Genomic DNA, 24,601 nt, shown 5'->3' with positions numbered 1-24,601 from the left:
GTTATTCTGTCTTACTCGCATTTGCCAGGACTACACGGACGCTCTGCCTATTGAACTGCTCACTGAACTCGCATCAACACCAGTGTCTTCTCCTAAGAAGCCTGTTAGATGACTTGTCAAAGAATCAAGACAACAGCGGTGCTTTGGTTTTGACTGAGAACGTACTAGACCGCACTGGCCAGCTTTGCCTTTCATTCGTCAGAGAGATTGAAATTTACAAGCCAACAAGTGAGGAACTCACGGTTGTGAAAAACGTGTTACCTTTCATAACACATCCTGAGAAGATCGAAATCTACGGCAGCGGCTCTACGTCATACGACACTGGGCTGATAGAGAGTATGGTTTCCAACATTCACTTTTCTGACAATCTCCGCAGCTTAAAACTTGAGAACATCAATTTGACAGCAACATGTGCTAATGAGATCGCCAGTTCACTGTACCAGACTGGTAACTTGCACGAGCTTGACTTGTCCGGGAACCCGTTGTACAGCAGTGTGACGGGTTTGGTTGAGAACCTTGATCACGTGACTGTCTTAACGTTGAGCGATGTCAATATGGGAGAGGAAGAGGCCGCGGTACTTGGAGCTTCATTGGCACGTTTAAATGAGTTAGAAGAACTGGATATATCATGCAATGCACTGGGTCACGGGATCATTGAACTGGCTAACCACATAGACTGTGTCCGTTTTCTGACAAAGCTGAACCTAGGAAGTACAGAGATGGGTGCAGAGGAAGCTAGAGCTGTATGCCGATGTTTAGCAGGTATTACACTGGTAGAGAATCTTGATTTATCATCCAATCCGCTGGGTTATGGGATTATGGAGCTGGCTAAACACTTGAACTTTGTTCCGGGTTTGAGGGAGCTGTGGTTGGATGATACACAGATAGGCGAAGAGGAAGTATCAGCGCTGGCCCGTGCACTGAAGGATGTACCAAATCTGCAAACTCTGGTACTTTGGGAATATTTGGGTGGGGATATGCCGCTGGGACCCTGGAACCCTTAGCCTATACCAGAGCTAGTTCAGCTGAATACCCTGTTCATATTTTTGAGTGGCAATTCCTGGTTTCCTTAGTCTAGATAAAATCTTCAACCAACTAGTCAGTTTTGTAAAAAATTATACCCTGTCCTAGACCCAAACGTTCTGATTTATATACCCTATCCTAGAGTAAACTGCTTGAAAACCATACCCTTCACAGCGGCACATACCTATATAGCCCATATATGGCAGTGCCCCCCCCCCTCCCCCGGGGGGAAATTGCCTGCGACCCACCCTTAATTCTCTGGGTTTTTTTGGTAATATTTCCGAGCGAGAGGAAACGAAAATAAACCATATGCGCAGTAACCGCAGACTCAAGATCAGGTTTCAAGACCGTTTACTTAAAGTTGAATAAATGAAGGCCCAAAGTGTTAAAAAAACAACAATAAGAACTCAACTTAATGTGTAAAACTGAGAAGAAAACAAGGAATAAACTTTTTTCTTTGCCTCGCGACAAAAGCCGAGAAAATTTAATGTGCAAAACGAGTTAATTATTGACTTCGGAGGACAAAACAAAACCGAATAAAAGAGAATTTCCATTCTTTTAGTACAACAGATAACATTTGAGAAAACATTGGAAAATAAAAGCGACAGACACATGTAAAAACCAATTTAAAAACAAGAAATCCGATAATTTCTTCGCCGCGCGACGAAATAATACAGCGCAGCGAATGAAGGATGAAAGGAAGACAAAGGTAAATCGTATTTCAACTGTGTTAAATAAGTGCCCCACTGCCCACTTTGTTCTTTTCTCAGGAGTTCTGTAGTAGCTGAATAATACTCCAAAAACTATATTTGAACGAAGCGAATAAACCAAACAAACAAACCGTGGAGGTCGCCGTAAATAGACCAATTTCGCCATATTAGCATTCAACCTAAAACAATGGATTTATATACGAGGCCCCAGGGAATAACAGAGTTTGTGTGGTGTATTCTCCAGAGCCTCGTGCTGAGGTCTATAGTGTTAGGCTGAATTTTAATATATCGTAATTGGTCTATTAAATATGCACAAATCCAGCGTGCAAGTTACTGTTCACTTTTAAAACCTAAAATTCCCAAATAAAGGCAACCAAAGGAAAGAAACGCGACAGGAAGTTCAATAACAATGAATTTTTCATTCAAGATGAGGCAAAAAAAACTATCTAACAGCAAAAAAAGTTGAAAGTTTTGTAGACGTGCTTCGCTGCATTATGATCAAAACTCACCTTAAAGCGCACATTCTTCACCAGAAAGGTTCTAAGACCTTGGAAATCTATAGATTTGGCCCACAACTCACCCTGATTACCTGCACTTTTCGAGCGCCACTGTTTTTTTAATGCTGCGATTGGCTGGTCATTTAAGGGTGTGTCTGGGGGCGGAACAGCTTAAAGCAATAGTATGCATACAGGCGTTATTTTTTTTCGCGCTTTTCCCCACGCGCGCGACTCGCGCCTCGCGCTCTGTTCGCTTTCGCAGTACAAGATGAGGCGACCGCCATGTTGTATTTGAAGCACATTCGAGGATCACGTGTCTTCAAGTAACGAATCGGGTAGCCGCGTTCATATATGAACGCCGGAACAACTTGCACAACAGTATGCGTAAAGGCAGTATATTTTTCGCGCTCCTCCCCTCACGTGCGACTCGCGCCTCGCGCTCGCCTCGCTTTCGCCTCTGTTCGCCTAAAATATGCAGCAAAACTGATTACGCCCGTTCTGCAAGCTAAACAAGTACATGTAAGACTCCTCTCTACATTTCAAAGATTGGCAACTAAGCACTCGCTTGTATCGTTTCAATCACCTACGAAATTCAACTTCATGGAGCAATTCAAAGTGATAATCGCATCCAGAGAGCACCTTAAGTTTGATGTAGTGAACTGAAAAGAGAAAGAACGTATGACAGGTGAAATTTCGCTATCCAGAGACTTAATTCATATAAAAGCTCGCAACTACCGCTGCGTGTTTTGAAACCGTACTTGTTTGTCCTTGTTTGTTGCCAGTAGGACTTCATTGAAACTTCACACAATTTTTTTTTCAAAATTCGAGCTTCCAAGTTAGGAGTGCGGCCGTTTTCTACGGGTGCGGCCTAAACATGGACTTTTACGGCATTTGTTGGTTGGTCCGCGGAAGATGGAAGTGTCTACTCAGAGAAAATAAAGAACAAAACTCTGCTACATTTTCATTTCAAGCTACATGTGTTAATCAGTGTATTTTTCGAAGGCTGCACAACGGAAAGCAAGACCTCTGTGATCGATGAATGAAATTTCTTCATTTCTATCACTTCTATGGAATTGTTGGTGCTCAAATAGCAGAGAAACACTCTGCTACCCCTCCCAATCAACGGTTTTTTTACCACCCAGAATCTGGGTGTTCACGTGACCAGCCCCATCCAGGGTATTCCTCGACGGGGGAGAGACAGGCCCCTGAAGGTTGATTTTTTTCAAGTACCCGAAGAAGGAGCGCTGCGTACAAATAAATGTACGCTTGATGAAGAACTGAAACGAGACCAAGATGAAAAGCTGCATACACCTTTTCCACGTTAAATCGAATAGGAAGCCTTCAGTTCAACCATTTGTTACGCAACATACTTCATTGAACAGGTCAAAAACAAACTAAAAATGAAAAAACAAACCTTTAGGCAGAAGAATAAGAATTTTAAGTTTAAGTGTTGACGTCTTTCTTAGCAACGAGTTCTTTGGCACCATACCGGTAACACGATATAATCAAATAAGGATGCCATGGTGCTACCACTGTGGGAGACTTTGTAGCGTGATTGGACTAGTTACAAGTATTTAAGTGAGTGCCACTTAGTTGATTATCGAGGAGTTTATTGCATGAGGAGAAAGGTAGTCTAAAGGGTCTTTTGATCAGGGAAGAGTTTTAGTTCATGTTATAGTATGCCTTTGTCCCTATAAAATCGCCGCAATTTTCGCACATGATTTAGTGAATAAAAATTTGTTGTCGTTGTTTTTGTTGTTTGGCTAATGACAGATGATTTCACCTCCGCGAAGAGGGCTAATAGGGCTAATTGAATCCCTCAAAAGGCTTTCCGGTTTTTCCCAGATTGAGCATGTTAATCTACAATAATTTGTGTCGTTCCGAACAGAGGGACCACTTTGATGTGGCAATTATAGAGAAAATAGTGACCGAGACACCGGCGTAAGAAATTTAACCTAGGCGTGCCAAAAATTTCAAATAAGACCCATACGTATCCTAACATTTCCGAGGACGTTCTGAAAATTTCCAATGTTGCACTCTGCCGGTGCGATCCGCCAAACATGACGCTTTCGCCAGTACATTTCCTTGCAAAAACTTAGAATTCGGAGAGGTGTACCGTCATTTTACATGGAGTTATCTTTTCCGGCATTGGTTCGAATTTGAATATTTATTCACAAGTGTGTCATTTCAGTAGTAACTAGTAGTAACTGGACCTCGTGTTGTACAATTCAGGGAGTAATCGCACAAGTAAGTTCAATTTCAAAGATTGGAAATTACGTGCACGATTACTCTTTGAATTGTAAGATTCGAGTTCTAATTACTAATTAATCGAATCTATAACAAATTTCGAAATTAAAAATGTCTTTTGAGAACTTCTTTTGAACGAAAAGGTTTGTTGCGCTTTTCGTAAGTTTAAAAACGGTAAGAAACATCAAGAAGGAAGCCGTTAAAGGGCGCGTAATTGTCATGTGAATGGCGTAGGTATCCAATTACGAAAACTTCAAATTGGATACCTGTAACTCGGCCGTGATAAATATGTCTGAAGGCGTGTGTAGGCATGAGATTGAATTATTCGGCCTGCAGCTAGGTGAGCTACAAGAGTCGGCAGGAATTTTGCACCTTTAAGAAATCCCTCACGGAAGTTAGAAGGTGAAAGTTCTTTGTAATGAAGATTGTCTTCGTTCGTCGAAAGCATTTGGTCTTTAATGGAATTGACATCGTCACTCGTCATAGTGGAGGTTCGAAGTGCGTTCCATGATTGGTTCGTAACGGGTCGCAAGAGGGGTGACAGTTCGTGACAGATCGTGACTGTTCGCCGGGTCGTTACGACACGCCACGAATCGTCACCTATTGTCTCGACCGTTACACCGAAACTGAGTTATTTCGCGAAAGGGCTAACCGGAAGTGAACTTCAGGTAGTCTAGACCTACCCCTGAAAATGTTGCCGGATCGTGACGGTCCGAGACGAGTCGCCAAGTTGACGCGGATCGTGACGATCCGCGACTGGTCGTGACGACCCGTCACAGTCCTGAAGCAAGCATTTACAGTATGATGAGTCTTCGTTCTAACAAAAAGTGAAGTTACAAACATTCGTACTATCAGTGGAAGACGAAACCCGCAGACAACCAAGCGGCAAACAAAAATAAACAGGCGAAAGAAGTGTGGGAATATTCCTTGTTCTAACAAGATGAGGCCACAAACATTCGTATAAAAGTGAAAGACGACGCTCGCTCGACAGACGAATGAAGTGTGTGAATATGATCGCACACCAAGACGACTGCGAAACCTGCGGAAATACAAACAAAAAAACCAGAAGAATGAGAGCGTGAATATTCCTCGTTCTAAAAAATTGAGGCCACAAGCATTTGTGTAAGTGTGGAGGACGACGCTCGATCGCACAACAAACAGACTGCTTAAACAGACGAATGAACTGTGTGAATATTTCTCGTTCTAAAAAATGAGGACACAAACATTCGTATGAGTGTGAAGGACGACGCTCGATGCACACCAAAACAGGCGAATGAAAGTGTGAGCCACAGTTTTGTGATCATGTTCTTGAACGAAGACAGTGCAGTTAGTTCAAGAATGTAATAGAAGCCAAAAGGAAAATCTTTAGAGGTTGCAAGCAGAAACTGATTTTCCCGAAAATATGGCTCTGTATGTGTGCTACAACTTAGTTGGTCTTAGTCAATAACCCCTGTATGCAGTCAGGTTGTAACATTTATTTCTCTGATAGGACTGGATTTCAGGGAGACTGCTCACAGAAGCGTGCGGGATGCGGTATAGGAACCCAGAAACACTTGCTGACAAGTAAGAGATCAAATGACAAGCTGGGTTAGATGATCTGCCACAACGCTGGAAAACCTCGGTGACCTGGAACTAGAACGGCAATTTGGATCAGCAATCAAGACACCTGAAGAATGTAAAATAAATAGAAATTATTTTATACTTTGTTAAGGGAGGTAGGTAAAACCAACGTTTGGTTGCTTCAGTAGCGCTAGCGTAAGCGTTCTTTAAGTTACTTGACTGATCATCCTTGTTAAACTGCAGTTTATGAAGTGTGAACACAGATGTTTCTAGCGTGCGTGAGTATCCCAGGACGCAAGATATTTTTTCTCACACTTGCGCGCGTCCTTTAAACTAGCGTCTCATATAACTTGTAGCTCTTAATTGTTTCTTAGAAATGATAAATTTGTTACTATGTAGAATCTCCTGAGTGCATTTTAAGTGTTTTACGCCATCTTACACAAGCAATCAAAGCTGCGAGGCCTTGAGAGGAACACAGCTGTGGTTAGTCTTGTAACTACAAGATCGCTGTAGGTTTTCATAGAGCTATGGGTAGCCTGCGAACAGGCCCCCGGCGAGTCCGAATTAAGCAGGTTTTAGATCAAACTCTTGGTGATAAAACTTAACTTTGAGAGTTTTAGTGTGCGACATTTGCACTTGTCGACCACTTGTAACAGGTGAAAAGCGCGGGAAACCGTTCAAGAAACCAATTCATTGATGGTGTTGCTTTTGTGTCTGATTGGCCGAGAAAATGACACGTTTATTCTGACTGGGCGGACCAATTTGTATTTTGAACCAATCACAGAGCTCAGCAGTGTACTGTTAACAGATTATCATGTCGTGAAAATCGTTCTTACTCTTTCATCCTCACGACTGATAGCTTCTATTTTCTCCCTACATTTTCACGACAATTTTCACGACAAGGTTGTGTGAGTAAACGAGCTGATCATCAGAGGAAAGATGAAAGATGTATTGACTTAAACTCATTTCTCCCAAAGAGAATTATAGAAAATTGAGTAAAATAGTAAGGAGAATTAATTTTCTGATCATGTCACCAACTGTCTGCAAGCGTGCAGCAGCTGGTTTGGTCTTGTGAGGAAAACTTCAAGGAACACTTCATTTAAAAAATAAGTGTATTTTTGAATTATTTACTTCTTTGTCACTAGTCTTTGACAATTTCTTTTGCACTGTCAGAAAGGACAAAGTTGTTGAAGAATTGTTTTTTACAACGACGGAGAGCAACAACAGAAAATTGTGATTGTGAAATTCAGGTTACATTTAGCTGTAAGCTGCTGTAGAATTTATTCAGCTATGGGTTGTGTAGCATGGCCACAGATAGTTTGTAGCGGTTATAATAGATACAATATATTAATTATTTTTGGATCCAGTAGTTAACACAAAGTAGCTGGAGGCAGTGGTTTAAAATTTATAAGACGTCTTAGTGTATCTGTTGAACCTCGAGTGTAAATAAGCAAGTTAATGACGCTCTTTGTCAGGGATAACGAAGAATAAGTGTGCAGTTACATTTTGTGATTCAACTATTGTTACTAATAAACGGTAATAATTTTACATGAGACATTTGCTTGTTAAATTTTTTAGGAGTTTCTCACGTTGAACCACTTCCAAGCTTTTCGCACAGTTGTTTTTCTAACTTAACAGGAAAATGGTAACTAGGGTGGATACAGGATTTTGGAGAAGGGGATTCGAGATACAGACGGCCGAGGGCGTTGCCCTTTATGGGGGTCCGAGGGCACCCTGCCCTAGAAATTTTTAAAATTGAGGTCCTCGGAAATGGGAGTTTTTGCATTCTGAGGCCAAATCAGCGTGTTTATGTCTGATTTGTTTACTTTAGGGCGTTCGACGGAACCCCCCGAGCCCCCCTAGATCCGCCCCAGGGTGAAGTAGATCCCCCACAACATTCCTCGGTGACGGTTAGACCCAGGATGGGTAGGGAGAACTTTTCTACAGAGCTTTTTAGTTTGTACAGAGGGCATGAATTGGAGCCGCTTTTGGCTGAAATAGGATTAGTATTGTACAGTTTTTCTGGAATTGGGCATGATTTTAAGAAGAAACTATTTCGTGTATTAATTTCTCTTGACGTTGAAAGTGCGCTTTAAAGGATGATGGATATTTTAAAAGTCTTCTACAACGCCGGCCCCGGGGTCTTCTCCGTCTTTCAAAGTGGCAGCGCGAAATTCGCTCTCCTGAAATGTTTACGCAAACGTAAGTCAATTCTGGGTCATCTGAGAAAAGTCTGAATGAACCAATCGAGTTTTGGCTTATCAGTGTCGAGCAACACCCGTGGAAAATCATATTTTCATCTTGGAAAGAGGGTGAGAGTTTCCAGCGGGCCCGCGCACCAAAAATGTAGGGGTCTACCCCCCTGAAATTTGCTCAGTGAAATATTTTTTCCAGGTATTGCAAGCTCTACAGACTCTGCATCGTTTTCAGAAATAAAATTTTACGTAAGTTATTTGACACAGATTCCCCGTCAAATGACTTCATGTACTTCCTGGCATGGTTGTTCGCCTTTTAAAATGCCAGAAAACCGTGAACCGGTTTATTGATCAACGTGCAAATGTGAACATTCACGAATATGAGAGAACACGTGGAATCTGTTTTACAATGGTTTTTGAAATAATAAGTTTTGGAGCATTTCGTAATTTAAGAAGTAGGACTTAAATCATCTCTCTTGTCAGAGTTACAAAGAAATCAAAGCAATCGTGGAAACACCATTGAGCTAAACAGTCGTTCTTGCTTATTTAATGCTGAGACACGGAAAATGCTTTGATGAAAAAAGTTGGAAGGACATATTAGGAAGGTGAGAAAAACACGGGGCTCAGTAAAGTACTTTTTCCAGTCCCTCACGGACAGTAAAACAGTGTGAACCTGAACATCAGTTTCTAATTCGTTGAAGCAATGTATCATGGCGCGTGCAGGACACGCGTGTTTGCTGCGCTACAGACGACTAGGTGTCGCGCTGCGCGTAACATTTGCGTTTAGTGCATGTTCCAACGCCGTCTTGGTCAAAATTGAAGAAAGTTTTCAAATACCATATGAAGGAGTGAATGCTGCATGTGTTTGCTTGTACATAAAACGGTCGTGAAACTGTAGTTGTGGCCGATACGGCAGAGTTTAAAGAACTTTCCTTTAAGTTGTGGTCAATTGTATCATATTCGGGAAATGAGAAGATGCTGTTAGTTATTTCTGGCGTTAAACAGTGATGAGGTATTCTATAAATGACATCAGAACTGGTCGCCTCATTTTCACACTGTTGGATTGAGACACTGAAGTGTGTCTGGATGAATTCGAAATCCCTATGGCTCAGGTCCAAACAACTCTTAATTCCGTGTTTGAGTTGGACTATATAAACACACCAGCAGCGAGTTTTCTGATATCTTGTTAAGTCTTCATTGCTCGAAATTTTGATCCAGGCGAAAGCAGGCAAGGTAAGGACTTATTACATGTTTAGGTACGGTTTCTGTGAGTAAGGGCGAGCCAGTAGATTATTTTACTTCCCCAGGATGACATCAACCTAATCCCATGGTTACAACCTGTTTTTATTTTATCTATTTATTGTTTTGTCAGATTGCCCTAAGTAAAAGGCGTACTCTAGGGCCTTAAGTCTCCTTCAGTCGCTTTAAGTTGCTATCGGTTATGCAGGTTGTGCAATGTTGTTGTTGTGCAATTTTAATAGATCATGAGTTGACATGAGCTGGGCAACTCAAGAAGTGTGCTTTGGATATTTTTTTTTTACACTCGTTCCCAATGCATTGTAACCATCTAAAACTGGCGAAAATAAAGCCTGTATAGTAGACTGTAAACAGTCGACGAAAATTATTTTGGGCTCCCGCTAAGACTTTTCATGAATGACTTCGAATACGCAGCAGAAAAAACCAAAGAACGGTAAAGCTTAGCAATCTCCAAGCAAAGAAAAAATCGCGCGCTTATCCCATCATAAAAAAATACACGGCCATTAGAATGTATTGTGCTATCCAGTGCTATCCCAAGGTTACATGTAACAATATAGTGAAAACAAAAGTACCTTTAGAAGACCAAAACACCAAGTATGGCTTGTGCTAAAATCTCAGGAGAAAGCCAAATATTTTCGATGGTCCGGATATTATCCGCGTGATGGCATCATGACTTAAAATAAAAGGACAACAGAAATTAGTCCCTCTTAATTGTTTGAAAACTCTCGCGCTTTAAAAATTTCTGTTGAAGAAAATACAAATTGTTGAGTCACAAGTCCAAAATAAGGGTCTTCTTCACACACTACATAAACTGAATTTTGGAATTAGGCGTAAAAAATTGTTCGGCGGGCCAAAGAATTGGCAACAGTAAATGGATTAAATCAACTTCCCTAGAAACTAGGACAGGGATCACAATTTCAAGCTCAAAATTCTTAGTCCTTAGTTCTTGAGTCCTGGACTGAGTCTTCGACTGCGTCGAGCAAATCACACAGGGTATAAACAAATGGAATGTCAAACTTACTTTTCTCTTCGTCGTTTTATCTAGCATACTTTTAGAACGAGAACGACTGACCGGCTTGAGAAGATTTGGGTCTGCAGTGGTCAAACCTGTTTTCTCCGCCTTGATGGAAAGTTTTGTGAGCGATCGAGTAAAGGGGCGCTGCTCACGCTGGTTAAGCAAGGAATCAAACTTGCTGACAGAACCTGTGAAGGTTGCTTGGCAAGTTTCTTGGAAGCCGAAGATTTCAAAGGCTTCTCAGATGTTTCCTTGGCCCCTCGGATCTTTGTCTTGTCCTCTTCACTGTCTGCACGCCCATACTGGGTTTTGTTGAAGACCTAAATGTAATAACTGACCTTAAATGTAATAAACTCCTAAATGTAATAACATTTGGCCTTAAATGTAATAAACTCCTAAATGTAATAACATTTGGCCTTAAATGTAATAACACCTAAGTGTGACAACATTTGGACTTAAATGAGATGGTTTATAATCACGTCATCATTGACGTCATCAAAGGCGTCATTAATCAACTCACTGTTATTGCATAAACCACGTGATCTGTTGCAGCATCTGTCATCTCATTAAAAGGGTTCTTTTATCGCAACGAGTAACATGTGTTTTCGGGTTTGTCACCTGACTGATGACGTCATTGCACTCAGTTATAGCGGAGCTCTGCAGCGGCCCGAATCTAAGGCCTACAGAGCGGAACTCCAGAAATATGTCAACGTTAAGATTATCGTCAGCTTATATCCTATTTGATATTGGGCATCCATGTCATGGCCAATTGACAGTTGTCAAAAAGGTATTCGCTGACCAGTATCACATGACTATTTCACGGGCTTACGTATTCTTTTATTTTGACCGCTGATTAGGTAATTGTTCTCCACTGGATCGCGGGCTCAAGTCCTATTTTTAACCTGTCTATGGTCTCTAAGTTCAGATTTAAATTAAAAATAAAACGGGAAGCACTGCTTTTAGGCTTGGCTAAATCTATCAAGCATTGGAGTGATATTTTATGGTTTCATTTTCGAATGATGAGATATCCTGGGTCTCAACTGGACGAAGTTCTTATTGTAATTATATATGACTTTATTAATTTTAGTTTATTAATTTCGAACTCAAGGCTATCAAGGATATAAAATTTATAACAGCTAACATGCATCAACGGAGGTAATTTTTTAAACAAATTATGTATTGAAATAACATCAACATTTAAACATTAACAGTTCTGTCCATTTCTTTGCAGTGAATGGTTACTCTTTTGTCTCTTTTCCTCTTCAGCTTTGTCAAAAAGTCAGTATTTGTTACTTTTCTCTAGACACAACTAACACTAACAAAAAAAGTAAAAAGTTTGTAAAGATACAACATCAGTGTTTAAACATTAACAGTTCTGTTGACTTCTTTTCATTGAAGCTTGTTTTTTTAGCCGGTTTTTTTGCTTCATCGAAAGGTCACCATGAGTTACTTTTTTTTCCAAAAAATTCTTTTGATGACACACCAATCGTATCCGTCTTTCCTAATCTCCAACCAGGCATTGGCCCATTTTGGATCGGAAATGATGCTTTTTAATTCCATGATCAGACCGCTTGAGGTACCATATTTCTTGATAAGGCTACGGACACTTATAACAAAAGATTGCACTCCGCCGGAGATATAAACCCTCGGCAACATTCGAGTTAGCCTTTGCGTCACCGCCCTAAACCGTGTACTGACTCCACATAACGATTGGTATGAATGGCACGCGTTACCGGCAAATAGAGCGGCCGATGATATCAATACCATTTGGAAGATTTTTTCTAAAAGTTCATTGGGCAGGTTTTCGATGCAACAATCTCTATTGGATCCAGACGCCAATGAGCCAACATCCTCATCAGGAACAAACTGAAGCGCTATTTGTTCCTCTCCACCCTCAATTATCTGCAAGGCTGTCTCGTTTGGCTGATCACTTTCCTCAACTTCAACCAGAACATCTCCCAAGTCATCCGTACCCTCTTGTTGTTCAATTTCTTCATCACAGTCATCATCATTAACCGTATCACCCATGTCAATGTTTCCTTCAGTTCTACTCGCATATTCCTCCGTGATGTCTTCTAGTACCTCCTCACCATTGTCGTGGTCGCTCATAACTGGTTCCAAGGCCACAAAATGTTCCCCTTGATTTTCTGCAAAATGTCCAAGGTACACAGTGGCCGTTGCAATACTTGCTGACGGGCTGAACACATGTTGCCCACCAGCTCCTAGGGAAGATACTATTTGAACGTCAATGTTATATAAGTTCGCGGCCGCATACAGTGTTAGCTGATCCCCATAGGCCCCATCTTGTGACATATGATTTGTATAGTTGCTCCAGGAAGCAAACTCATTATCTGCCAAATGCTCCAAAAGAGGAAAACCTTCGTTATCGTAGGGGTTGCTTTCTAAGTAATCAACTATTTCTTCCTTCATAGTTTCGGCAGTTTCGGCTGAAGCTGGTGTGAAAGTGCACTGAATTGGCAGTTACCATCTCCTGGTGGGTTATATGCTATTTTATAGCCTTGATCTTCAATAGCCTCGACGTAGTCGTCTTTTCTCATAGCTATGTGATACTTTTTATAGTGCTGATTTTTTTTTCCTTTTTGACAGCTTTGCTACTTTTTGTTTTTGTTTTTCGCGCTGTAGGGTAAGGCTAGTGACGTCATCTACAGGGACCCATTTCTTTTCTTTCTTTCCCGTTAGTGGTGAAGTATATGAAACCTTATAGGTATGTAACTGAATGTTTCTTTCTTCTACACGAGCCTCAGTTATATGTCGCTTATTAAATGATCTTCCTCTTGGACGCAAATAAACTGTTTCTCCAACGCTGTAAACTGAGGGCGGATTCAGGCGAAGCTGTGTTCGCTGCGCACGCTTATCACACCTCTTGGTCGCTTTTTGTGCCTGCTTTCGCACTTTAGAAGCTTGCCGGGAACGTAGTTTCCGGTCATTTTCTGTTGGGCGAATTTTTCCAGGGCTAGGGAGACATTCCTCTTCTAAGCCGCTTTCTCGGAGATTATTACATTTCCGTGCAAAATAAATTTCAAATGGTGTTTTGTGAGCAATTACTTCTTTGGGGTCGTTATTTAGAATCCTTTGGTAAAGAGGAATTTGTTTTGCCCAGTTGACACCGTCCTGACCCATTTTACTAAGGTCGTACTCTATCTTAGATCTCAGTGACCTGTGATAACGTTCAACCTTGCCTTGCGACTGGGGGTGCCGAGGGCGACTGTAAATCAATTTAATATCCATGCGCTCACAAAGCTTTTTCACGGCTTTTTTGAACTCTCCTCCTTGATCGCTTTGAACTATACGTGGTGCTCCATGCTCCATATAGATACTTTCCAGTTCTTTTGCAACGTCCTTGCTTGATTTGTTTGTTAGAGGACGAAGCCAAACGAAACGACTAAAAACGTCAATCACTGTGAGCACGTATCTATACAACTTCCCATTCAACTTGACAGATCCTTTGCTTCCCATATCCATTAGATCTATTTGTTGTCTCATGTGAACATCTCTAGCTCTAACTGGTTTCAGTGTTGCCTTATTCATAAACTTGGCATTCCGACGATAGTGACTTTTGTCGGTGTTTAGAATATTTTGTATTTTATCACGACTTCGTCCAACAAAGTTGTCCCTGAGACCGCAAGCTAACTTCGCTGCGCCAGATCCTTTGGTTCGGTCAAATTCTCTTGCGACTATTTCGTTCACCTCTGAAGATCTTAACATTCGACGTCCATCAAAATAGAGCTCTTTTTTCCCTTTTTCTTCTTTGACTAATATCCTACCCTTGGCTCTCCAGAATCGAACAGCAGCTGTGCGCATTGCCGTTGTCCGTTATTTCACTGGTGGCAGGGCTTTACCTCCAGCAAGATTAATCAGGGCTTCATAAATGTCGTCTGGTAACACAGAAGGCTTCCTGTTTCCTTGTGAATTTACACGATCATCTAAGGCCACGGAACTATGCAAAAATAATGCCAATGCAACTGCTATAGCAAAAGCGGTATAACCCATGTTGAATCAAATAGAAAGACTCATTACTCTTAGCTAATTGAAGCAAAATGACGGTATTCAGCACGTGCGCTTTTTCAGACAGATATCAATTAAGTGTCTGGACATCCAATGTACATTTGTGATCTTTGAAGATAACCGGCGAGCGGCCTGCGATCGGCGAGTTGGTGTTCTTTTTTAAATTATGAAAGTAATTTTCTTTAATAATATTTTCACAATGTTATTTTATGTTAATTATAATTGCAACTGTGGAACATTTGTTGAGTATGTAAGTGTTTGATCAAACTCAATTTGCTGTATTATCCGACTTGTTCATTTTAGTAAAACAAGGATTACTGATAAGTGGTGATAAGGATAACAGGGATAACATCTTATCTCCTGATATCGGAAACTAATTAACTCGCACTTTTGGTCCTTGGATAGCGCTCTTCATTTTGCATTTCAAGACAGGCAAAATGTTTGTCGAGTTTGGATGCAGTGTCCAATTATGTTAATCAAACGCAATCATTAAAGCAGGAATTCTTTGTTAACCAGTTTTTCAAACCTACAGTTTGGAAATGCTTCGTCATTTGCGAAATATTACCCCATGGGGCATAATACAATTGATACTTTTAAAGAAAAAGCAGATTCACATCATCCTACTGGGAAAATTGTAAACGACCAAAATATCGGACTCTGAGACCTTGTTTTCCAGACACAGTTACGTATATAAAAAAAGGAGACAGATTGAAGGATCGAACTATCCAGACTCGCTGTGTGTGGTCTCACAAGAGAGCCAAATCGAGATATAAAAGGCATTTAAACCATGAAACGACAACAGCTATTTCAAATGCACCTTGCGTCGCGTCCTGGTGACGATGTCATCACGGCATCCGGTACCACTGTGATAGTTTTGTCTGGAATTGTTGTTTGGACTGATCAGGTTGTGATTCAAGAACGGACTGATAAATCGCTGGCGTCTTGAAAATATTTTCTGCGGAACTATATTGGTTAACAAGTAGATTTAGAAACAAAAACGTCACGCTATTACCAACCTATCGAAATTTGTTTGTATGAGAAGGAATTTAAAGGCTGGAATAAGGATTCCCGCTTACAGGGATTGTGTGTAGTGTCACGTGATTATTTTACTAAACAACGAGGTGGTTACGTCAATGATGACGTTTGTGTAACGTTGTTTCATTTAAGTCCAAATGTTGTCACACTTTGGAGTTTATTACATTTAAGGCCAAATGTTATTACATTTAGGAGTTTATTACATTTAAGGTCAGTTATTACATTTAGGTCTTCAACAGGTTTGTTTTTCAACGGTCTTCCACCGAAGATTGGCTTGACTGCTCTAACGGGATAAACGTTCCCTTCGACCCTCATGGCATAGCTTCACGCTGACGTCTATGATATTCTCCGCGAAGATCTGCTCTTAATGCACTGTAGTTATCGGCCAAGGAACTATGAACCTCAGACTAAACGACATGATAATATAACCCAAAATCAGAAGAGTCAAAAACGAAGACTGACTAGCATACAATGACATAAATCTCCCGCTAAACGCCTAAATTGTCCATAGACGTCCCATGACACCCCGCAAGCCTCCCCATCGTGCCGTCAGAATAATAATTTATGACTAATTCGTTCCTCAATCGTCCGAAATTACATATTATATGGCTAGCTCCGTGAAAGGGCAAGACGAACCAAATCCTGCACCGTGATTGCCTACACGAACGGACGAGAACGCGCTATCTCGTTCTTAGTGTGCTTTGTTTTTCATCTCGACTCATGTAATAAATACTTTATTCACCAAACGTGAGGTCAAGATGGCTGGATATTTGGCCTCGTATTTTTTTTGCGTGTTTATGGACCCCGGGTCCGTTTCGGTCCATAAACACAAAAAACGTTTATGGCATAATTTAGCTATCGCGACCTTACGCCTGGTCAATAACCCATATAAATAAGAGACCCTATTTTTATTCTCAAGTTATTTTTACTAATGGTAGTCAGTTCTTTCGTGTAAAATGTTAACAAGTTCTTTTTGTTGTTGTTGTTGTTTTTTGAGGATGAATGCGTATCATTTTTGTTAGGGGCTTAATTCCTCCAGACAGAAGACCTTTCTTTTCTTTTGGGCATTTTTCAAAAATAAGATTTAAACGCCCTCGCCTCGGTCTCCAATTCACCCTTCCGTTGAGCTAGAAAAAAAAAAAAAAAGAAAAATTAGCGGCCTAAAAGCTAAAAAGCTTAATGCTTGCGGTATGTTACATTCAATAAATACTGTACGTCCAGCAAATACATCAATAAACAATAAATTCAACTTTTTTAGTGTGAGGAAGACACCTTTTTTTTATAGAGAGAGGGGTAAATTGATGTGTGCATGCCCATGTTGTGTCGTGGTCAGCTGTTTGAGAGCGTGACCAAAGAATGGAAGAATTCTGGCGAGACTGCTCCTATCACAGTAGGCTAAAACAAGCAACCAACAGTAGGCTGCAGTTCGTATTTAGAGCGCGCGAGTGCGCATTTTCGTATTAGGTCGCCATCTTGGATTTGTTATCTGTGGAGGGTTGGGGTGAGGGAAATTTTCCGAGGGAGAAGTGAGGTGGAAGTGCCCCACCCCTACCCCACCCCTCTTTCTCAGCCCTCTACCGGTCAAGCATACAATTACAATCTAAGATGGCGGCATCGAAAACCTGATTCATCGAGAGTTCCGTTAAAAAAATCGCCTGCACTGCAGGCTAGACCAACAACGAATTGTCGAATTAGTGTTTATCAATAGAATTCCATAAGACCAAATGATGGCACATCAGTTTTTAAAAGAAAAAAATCAATTAACGCAGTCGGTGAAACAAGTGCCGTATTCAACAAATCTTCGTTGAAGCACTCGTGAAGGTGCCGATTCTAATTACCCGACCAAAAACTAGTGTGATCACTTGAGAACACTCCGAAAGTTATCACATCATCAATTCGAGCGATCAGCTGCTTAGCAAATTCCAGAAATAAACTGCAGCCTCAAGTCCGTTTAGTCTTGTAGACCGAAATTTGCCGTATAGCAAGGAGAATTTGAATTTGTTTTCTCCACTGAAAAAAAAAAATTAATTAATATGTTTTTTCAGGCTTCCCCGACTGATTTAACGTTGTACTTTTTGCAATTAGTAATAAGAGTTTGTAATGAACTTGACAGCACGTGAATTGTATCACTGATCACTCTACATGCAAGTGAAACCAATAACGGGGTCAATAGTTAAGCAATAGAGCACTTTTTCCGTGTTTACATAGCACCATCTAAACACGACAGGGTTAGGAGAACTCGAGACAGTTATGCAAATCCGAGAAGCAATCTAGACTTTGCATAACTTTCGAGAATACTCGCAATCTCCCAAGTGCTTAATTGAGGGTATAAACATGGGGAAAGCACTCTAATGCTTTTATAAAATATTCCTCAAAAGTACGCGCGAATCTAAAACGTCACAACCGTGTTTACATACTGTCATTAAATACACTTACTGACCAATGAGAGCGCGCGTATCCCAGGTATTTTTTTTTAATGTATCCCCCCTCCCCCATGCATCTACCCCTAATTAAAAGCGTCCTCTTTTGCTAATCTTGATTGCTAGTAACAGCTCCTTCGATGCCCGCGATCACAGGTTTTTGGTGCTTTCTTCACAGGGTCGACTAGGACGGATTTATGACGCCGTATTGACCGTTGCTAAGGGTATTGAAAAAATACTTGATAGCAATAGATCGATCACACAGCCTCCTGTTGCTAATGGACTTTGTCGATCCAATCGGAACGTAGTGAATCCATGAAAAGATGGAGAAATGTTAATGAATGAAATGAAGAAAGTGAGTTAAGTTCTCTCTTGGTCACAATTTGAAACCAATTAATGAATAAAAATTTATTTAAGTCCCACGTTCATTAATTAAGAGCCAGCAGCCTGGGCCTGAGAAATAGTCATATGACGCAGTAGCCTCGATGTCGATATATCGATTAAAGAAGTTCGTTTCTCGTACCGAAAGCTTACTAACGTGTAAGTGGCAGACTGTCTTCTAAATAACTGTTTTGGTGGTCAAAGGACATCATTTAAGTCCGGCGATCGGTAACTTGACATGCAGCATTCGAAGAACTGAATGTTTGCGGCAGTTGGCGATTCCAAGGGTGCTCTTAAGCGCCAACAGATCGAAGCTTGGTTTGCGACTGTGTCAGGCCAAAACAGATCAAGTCTAAAAGCAGGTCACTTCATGGGCACAAAAAAGGTATTTTGGGGAGTTACATGGCAAGCAGTAGGCACCGTGCCTACGAAAGTGTAAATGTTTTGACCTGCTTTTAGACTGTTGTGTTGACTTGGCGGGAACGTACATTCCGTGTCGCAACGGTCTACTTACCCATAAGGCATTGCAAGATGTGTTTGACAACAATGGCTGCTGTACATGACATGCCATTAGGGACAGCGCGTCTCCCAACCCCAAAATGCATCGGGAACGAAAGAATATCGAGATCGAAATGTATTGTGGGCCAAAATATAATCAGATAGTGGGAGCCTGGTCTCTAACACTTGAAACGCCTGGTTGATTTCAGCTTTAAAACGCAGTTAGCGACCACCAGCCCACGTTTTGTCGAAATATTTCCGAAAGGAAACACAAATTATCCCTCGAACGTCTCAGTCAGAGAAATTTTTGCTCATCAGATCGGTTGTGCACCACGGTATTTATTATCTTGCAATTCATTGACCTATTTGTTACTAGTAAACGAACCTTAGCTTGTGTTGTGTATGTAGAAATTATATGTAGTTTCTTTAATTTGATTAACAATAATCATAACGGCTTGTCGTGTATTTAATGCAGTAATACAGAATTTCATACCGTAATCCCATTATAATTCCACACACATACCAACATTGAAAGCCTGAAAATATATAATATAATATATAATAATATTTATCTGTTTTTTTTGTTTCTGCATGTAATGTTTGTTTCAGATTTGTTGCTTAAAAGCAGTAAAAACTCTAGAACAATATGAAATAACTATATGACAATATTGAAATGACAGTAGATGTCAGACATGTACTCAGAGTCCAATTTTCCTTAGAATGTTACTCGAGCCATGTATGGCAAAAAAATATTAAATTAATAGTAAACTTGTTGCAAAATCAATATAGTTCGCACTGTGCCGTTCAGTACTTACATGTACATGTACATACATATATCTGTGGTGGGGATCAAGTTGATAAAAATCCTACGGAAATGAGCTGATTGATCAAATATTTATGCAAAGCACGATGCCCAGTATTGTGATAGCTCACTGAAATTAAATGTGTGAAACGCAAGACTAGTTTCACCTCATGCCAATAATGATTTCACATGTTTATCCCTGTTCTATTTTACAGAACATCAAAAACATGGTCTAATATTATTATTAATACAAGCTGCTGGAATAGTCTTGAATGACTGCTCTGTCCTTTTTTTGCTAATAACAAAATGATTTCAGTTGAAAGAGACTTGGCATGTTCCATATGGGTCGTCCAGAAACAGTTAGAATCAGCTTTTAAAATTTCACTAGTCTGACCTGTAATGATTTCATATATTTTCTAGTGTGAAAATGTTTCCTGCACTAAATGCTCTAAATAATGACATCATCTTCTCTACTTAGCACAGCATCAAACAAACAATTTTGCCAAGGGACCTGCAGATCCAGGTTTTCATTATCCCTGGTGATCTTTTTCATTTTGATCAAAGTAAATTATGATGATGTTCTTCACAATGAGGAAGCTAAAGACCTGTGGATAACATAAGCCAATATCATAAGCCAATATGGCAGTAGCCTGCTAGAAGGCTAGTGTCAGGTTGCACAGTTATCTCTAGCTGTTCAAATCATCATGAAAACATGTACAGCCTGCTACTGATCATATCACAAGGGCCATTTTAGAGATGAAAACTTAGGTCAAAAGGTTTCTAAAAGCACTCTTCTATCTTTGTACTACACTAACCACATGTCCTGCATTTTTCATGGGGCAGTGCATTTGGTTCATGTTAGAAGGAGTATTCCTTTCCAACATTGTTGTCTTTCTGTTGTTAAAGGATTTTGTGTTTGCAAACATGTGTTGTAAATATCAGAATAGTACTGGAAATGGGTCATGAAATAGGGTTTTACACATAATGCTCAAATTTGTTGTCATTATGCAAATGCTTGATGATCAAAAAATCTCACTATATATTATGCTCAAAAGACATCGGCCAGTTTTTGTCACTGTTATTCCCGCGTAATGCTAGATTCTTTTGCCTCGCTATTATGCTCAAAATAATGCCAGCACAATGTGTAAAACCATATAATGACCACTAATGGGGGTGAGGGAAAGATGGAGTGGTCATCAGTGGAAGTTGTGGCACTTCCACAATAAACAAACTAAAAATTTGTTTCACACTGACAAGAATATGGCTTCGTCTCTGCTCATGGGCGACACAAAATATAACCAGTATTGGGTCAGGTGTTGCAAGAAGATCGATTCTTTGATCACTGGACCCGTTAACCATCAGAAAAGAGGGCTGTGCAAGGCTACCACAGCTGCGTTCACCAGAGTAATAACACCACATGTATCAGTGCAACTTTGCAGGGAATAGTTACGGCATCGCCAGTCACATTCATGACCCTGCCAATTAGTCGCACTGGGAGAGTGGGCAAGCACCAAATGACTCTTTTTGTGAGTTCCAACTTGTGGAATGTACCGTGCAAAATCATTGACGACATCAATGGAGGTTGCCAAGCCAGCATCTTACAGTATATGATCTTCATGAAAGGTCGCAGCTCAACATCTACCAGTACCCAATGATTACCACCATTTTGAGAGTTGCCAATGAAAGTTTTGCCATTCCTTTGTCCCACATTCAGAGTGAAAACCAGCCTTTTTAATGGTCCAGGGTTAAGTAACTTAGCTTTCCTCATCATCTCATTGTAGATATTAACAACGACATTGGGCATAGTAGCATGGTATCGTTTTGCATGTCATTAAGCTGTTTTAAAACCCATGTGACGTGATCAGTATAGACCCAGCCTTGCATTCGCGATGCAGCAAGACAGGCAAGCTCATCTGCAGTCAATCCTGTTAATTAGTAACAACATGATATACTTTTCATCAGGCTTTATTAAATATTTTCTAAGGGAGTGGGGTAATAGACCTAAAAAAGTGGAGTTGGAGTAGGCTGCTAGTGGACAAAGATGTATATAAGATTATAAAGTTCTAAGCGTCACTGGTTTCTAATTCAACAAAACTGTGATACTGTATTGGAGATGGCATCCCCCAAACCCCCCCCCCCCCCCAACTCCCTTTCCACCCTTCGACACCATGTCTAAAACCCTAATCGCATTTTTTCAGCTACAAAATAAGCATATCCCATTTTCTATTTTACATCATTTTACTTTTTCGGGCCCGTGTACGCATTTTCGTTTTGTTTATCTTCAAAATTACATAAACTTTATTGCATATTTTAGCCGGTTCCAGTATTAGTTCAGGATATACCTGGAAAAATAAGCCTACACATCACGACATCACTCCACATGAAGTCATTTCTTAATTTTTCTTTTAAAAAAACTTACCATAACTTGGTAGCATATCGTCAGTAGGATTGTCCCAGATCATGGCTTTGAATTTGTCGATCGATTTCTCGCCGAGTTTTGGGCTGGCGAAAAGCTTTCGAAAACCACCTCATCTCAGTATTGTAAGCACTGGGTTTGCCCTGTCGACGGCTCAACTTTGCAAGGATCATTCTATACATAAATATTGAACAATGCTTGGAGCAATTCAAGTGAAAAATTTTAGTCAGGATTTACCTTACCCGCTAAAAATGATAAAATTAACCAGGCCTACTAATGTTAGAGACCAGGTTCCCGCTGTCTTGTTATATTTTGGTCCATAATACATTTCGACCTCGATATTCTTTCGTTTCCAAAGCATTTTGGGGTTGGGAGACGCGCTGTCCCTAATGGCATGTCTGTACATGTTGTATCTAGCTGACGATAAAGGCTGTTGTTAGCCATGAACCAGAACAATTAAAGTCAAGACTATAGCATATTTGAGGAAAGGCATAAGGCCTCCAATTGCGCTGGCTAAAAGATTTCGTCAGGATAGAGATTATCAACGAAAACAAAGCAAAATAGTTTCTAGACGAACTCGCTGGCGAGGTAGATTTGGACGCAGCGAAATCCTTAACTTCGAGATTCCGTAGGATTTTCAGAGTTGAAAATAGCCGAAGAAGGGTTTTCTGCCGATGACGAAGGCATGGAAAAGACGACAAAAACCGAACAAATTTTGCGCCAAGGTAGACGAGTTGATAATCACAATTAACGCCACTGGACTATGGTAATTCTAGGACTTCAGAATGTGGACTGGACTTGGAAATCCAGATCATCACTTGTACTGCCTTATTTGGTTAACCTTTTCGATCTTTAAATGCGAGTTTCTAAGGTTCATTGGGCCTAACCAGTGACCACAAATAGGTTCAAGAGTTCAATTTCTTGTTCTCAATCATCTATCTGGCAGATAATTTTCCACAAATGTAGAGGAACTCTCACGATTAGTGGTTGAGGCCCCTCCAAGACCCCCAGCAGAGAACGTAAATGTTTTCAAAAGCCCATTTTATCAAGAAAAGAACTACTGCGCTAGATAATTTGGAAAGAATAACTTATATTTCAACGCATCAGGCGCATACAAGTGATTTCTAGGGTCATATGACACCTTTTGTGGTCATGACGTCACAAAACACATTTTTGTGAATAAGCTAGTTTGCAACAGAGCTTTAACGCCAATTTGATGTTGACATGTTGCTTGGGCGACACTGTTGTTGATAACACGACACAAATTTCCCTAATCCATTTTAAATACATTTTAAGACTACATTAATATTGTCACGTAACCTATTTCCTCTCATTGGACGGATTTTATGCAAAATGTGCAGAATTCAAAACACGTTGCAAAAAGATTGTCCAATCACAAATTTGAAAATTTATAGCTTTACTTATTATCACTTGTTTTTTTCGCTCAAACTAGGCGAAAACTTTTTAGTTAATAACTACTCACGTGACCTACCAATAGAGCAAAAACTTTATTGATGTTCCTCAGCAATGTGAAAGAATTAAGGCTACAACTTTTTAGGTTAAGTGATAAAATATTCATCACTTTATTAGTGAAATGAACATTTATCGCCATGTTCTGGCACTCAGCGTATTTTGCCCGTTTTTCTTGCTAATGTGTTCATAAAAAAATTGTACTGAATTCTTCTCTAAGTGAAGAAACAAGCATTTGGCTACCTTAAGTGACGTGACTAACTTCTAGCGCCTTTTTCGTACCTAAAACAAACATTTTTGCTAGCTGATTAGTGAAATAAACCCTCAGTCCAACCTTTTCCTATTAAACGAACTTATAGTTCCTTCCCTCAACTGATGCACTAGCTCTAACCCTAACCCTAACCCTAACCCTAACCCTAACCCTAACCCTAACTCCAACCCTAACCCTAACCCTAACCCCAACCCCAACCCTAACCCTAACCCTAACCCTAACCCTAACTAGACCTAGCCCTAACTCCACCCCGAACCCTAACCATAAACCTTAGGGTTAGGCATAGGTCTAACCCTAATGCAAAGCTTAGTGTTAGGCTTAGCTAATAATAACCCTAGCTTTACCCTCGCCTTCAAGAAAAGATATCTTGAGAAGGATTTATTCAATTGAGCTAAAATTTTCAGGATTTGTTGTTCTGAGTACGTTCTGTGGGATAAGCATAGCAGTTTTCCATCTAGTGCACTCTGTCGAGGTTATGTATTGAAACGTATGCTAGATTTTCTGTGTCAGATTTAACTGGTCATCATTTTACATGTTTTTAACTTTTCAAAAATCTCTATGCTTATCCCAGCAAGCTATTTGTCTTCTTTTGTAAAATGTAAAAATTATTCCTTTTGATCAGTTCTTGTGGGATTTATCCTTTCTCAAGTAAGCCCTGGCATTCCCCAGCAGGTGGCAGATTTAATCAACCGGTGTCAGGTTACAATACAGTTATAGGGTACACAAATATTTTTTTCATAATCTTTGGTCTTTGAGCTTTTTAAAAATGTATACTTTG

General features: G+C 40.3%; 1 protein-coding gene, 1 long non-coding RNA gene and 1 pseudogene across 3 annotated transcripts in view; 1 reads left to right on the top strand and 2 right to left on the bottom strand.

The window, feature by feature from the left end:
• The window catches only part of LOC110047848 (NLR family CARD domain-containing protein 4-like), a 55,718-nt gene extending 48,128 nt beyond the window's left edge, over positions 1-7,590 (top strand). The window contains exon 11 of one of the 2 annotated variants that reach the window (XM_089278432.1): positions 5,967-7,590. In XM_089278432.1, the coding sequence (XP_089134558.1) occupies positions 5,967-6,044 (78 nt within the window). In that variant the 3' untranslated portion in view covers positions 6,045-7,590. Of the gene's footprint in view, positions 1-28; positions 213-5,966 lie in introns of those variants that run through there. The other variant, XM_089278431.1, reaches the window with a different exon arrangement.
• Positions 7,591-13,078: 5,488 nt separating this feature from the next.
• LOC149098390 (SCAN domain-containing protein 3-like) lies at positions 13,079-14,515 on the bottom strand (annotated as a pseudogene).
• Positions 14,516-19,183: 4,668 nt separating this feature from the next.
• LOC149098389 (uncharacterized) lies at positions 19,184-22,477 on the bottom strand. Its single transcript, XR_016203908.1, has 2 exons — positions 22,086-22,477; positions 19,184-21,591 (listed from the first exon to the last, which is right to left on the bottom strand). It is a non-coding gene; the product is annotated as an uncharacterized LOC149098389 (long non-coding RNA).
• Positions 22,478-24,601: the final 2,124 nt, after the last annotated feature.

The sequence above is a fragment of the Orbicella faveolata genome, unplaced genomic scaffold (assembly GCF_042242905.1).
Source record: "Orbicella faveolata isolate gen_17 unplaced genomic scaffold, um_ofav_v1 contig_46, whole genome shotgun sequence".
Taxonomy (NCBI): Eukaryota; Metazoa; Cnidaria; class Anthozoa; order Scleractinia; family Merulinidae; genus Orbicella; species Orbicella faveolata.
This window is presented reverse-complemented; position numbering and strand designations above follow the sequence as displayed.